At 48.3% G+C, this 385-nt stretch overlaps 1 protein-coding gene across 1 annotated transcript in view; it reads left to right on the top strand.

Moving 5' to 3' along the window:
• The window catches only part of LOC119581770 (monocarboxylate transporter 1-like), a 7,862-nt gene continuing 7,477 nt past the window's right edge, over positions 1-385 (top strand). Inside the window, exon 1 of the mRNA XM_037929903.1 lies at positions 1-218. Within this exon, the coding sequence (XP_037785831.1) occupies positions 215-218 (4 nt within the window). The 5' untranslated portion in view covers positions 1-214. The remainder of the gene's footprint in view (positions 219-385) is intronic.

Here is a 385-nt window from a genome sequence, read left to right as displayed (position 1 = left end):
CCCTGAAACAGTGAAGCTAATCTTAACTTCGCCAGTTTGTCCTTACCCTTACACTCGCTGGCACTTGCTGCACGAGACAATCCATCGAGCCTCCGAGTCTAACGAGGGAATCATAATTACGCTAACTCGTGTGCCGGAGAGGAACTCACTCGGCGCAAGCTTTGGGCGGACGCGGTTCATTCATCTCCTGTGAGAAGCTGGGCGTCTTCGAGCCATGGGTAAGATCTGTGGGTTTTATTTCACTCTCGTTTGATATTGCTTGTGCTGTATGTGCGTCTGTTCTCTCGCGACTGTAGATGGAAACAAAGTCGTGAAGCAGAGCAAGGTCACGTCGAGGGCATATGAATTATATCAAATTAGCAAGTCAGCAAAATGGGATTTGTAT

This window comes from Penaeus monodon, chromosome 15, assembly GCF_015228065.2.
Source record: "Penaeus monodon isolate SGIC_2016 chromosome 15, NSTDA_Pmon_1, whole genome shotgun sequence".
Lineage (NCBI taxonomy): Eukaryota > Metazoa > Arthropoda > Malacostraca > Decapoda > Penaeidae > Penaeus > Penaeus monodon.
Note: the sequence above shows the minus strand (reverse complement) of the source record. Positions and strands in the feature narration are given on the sequence as shown.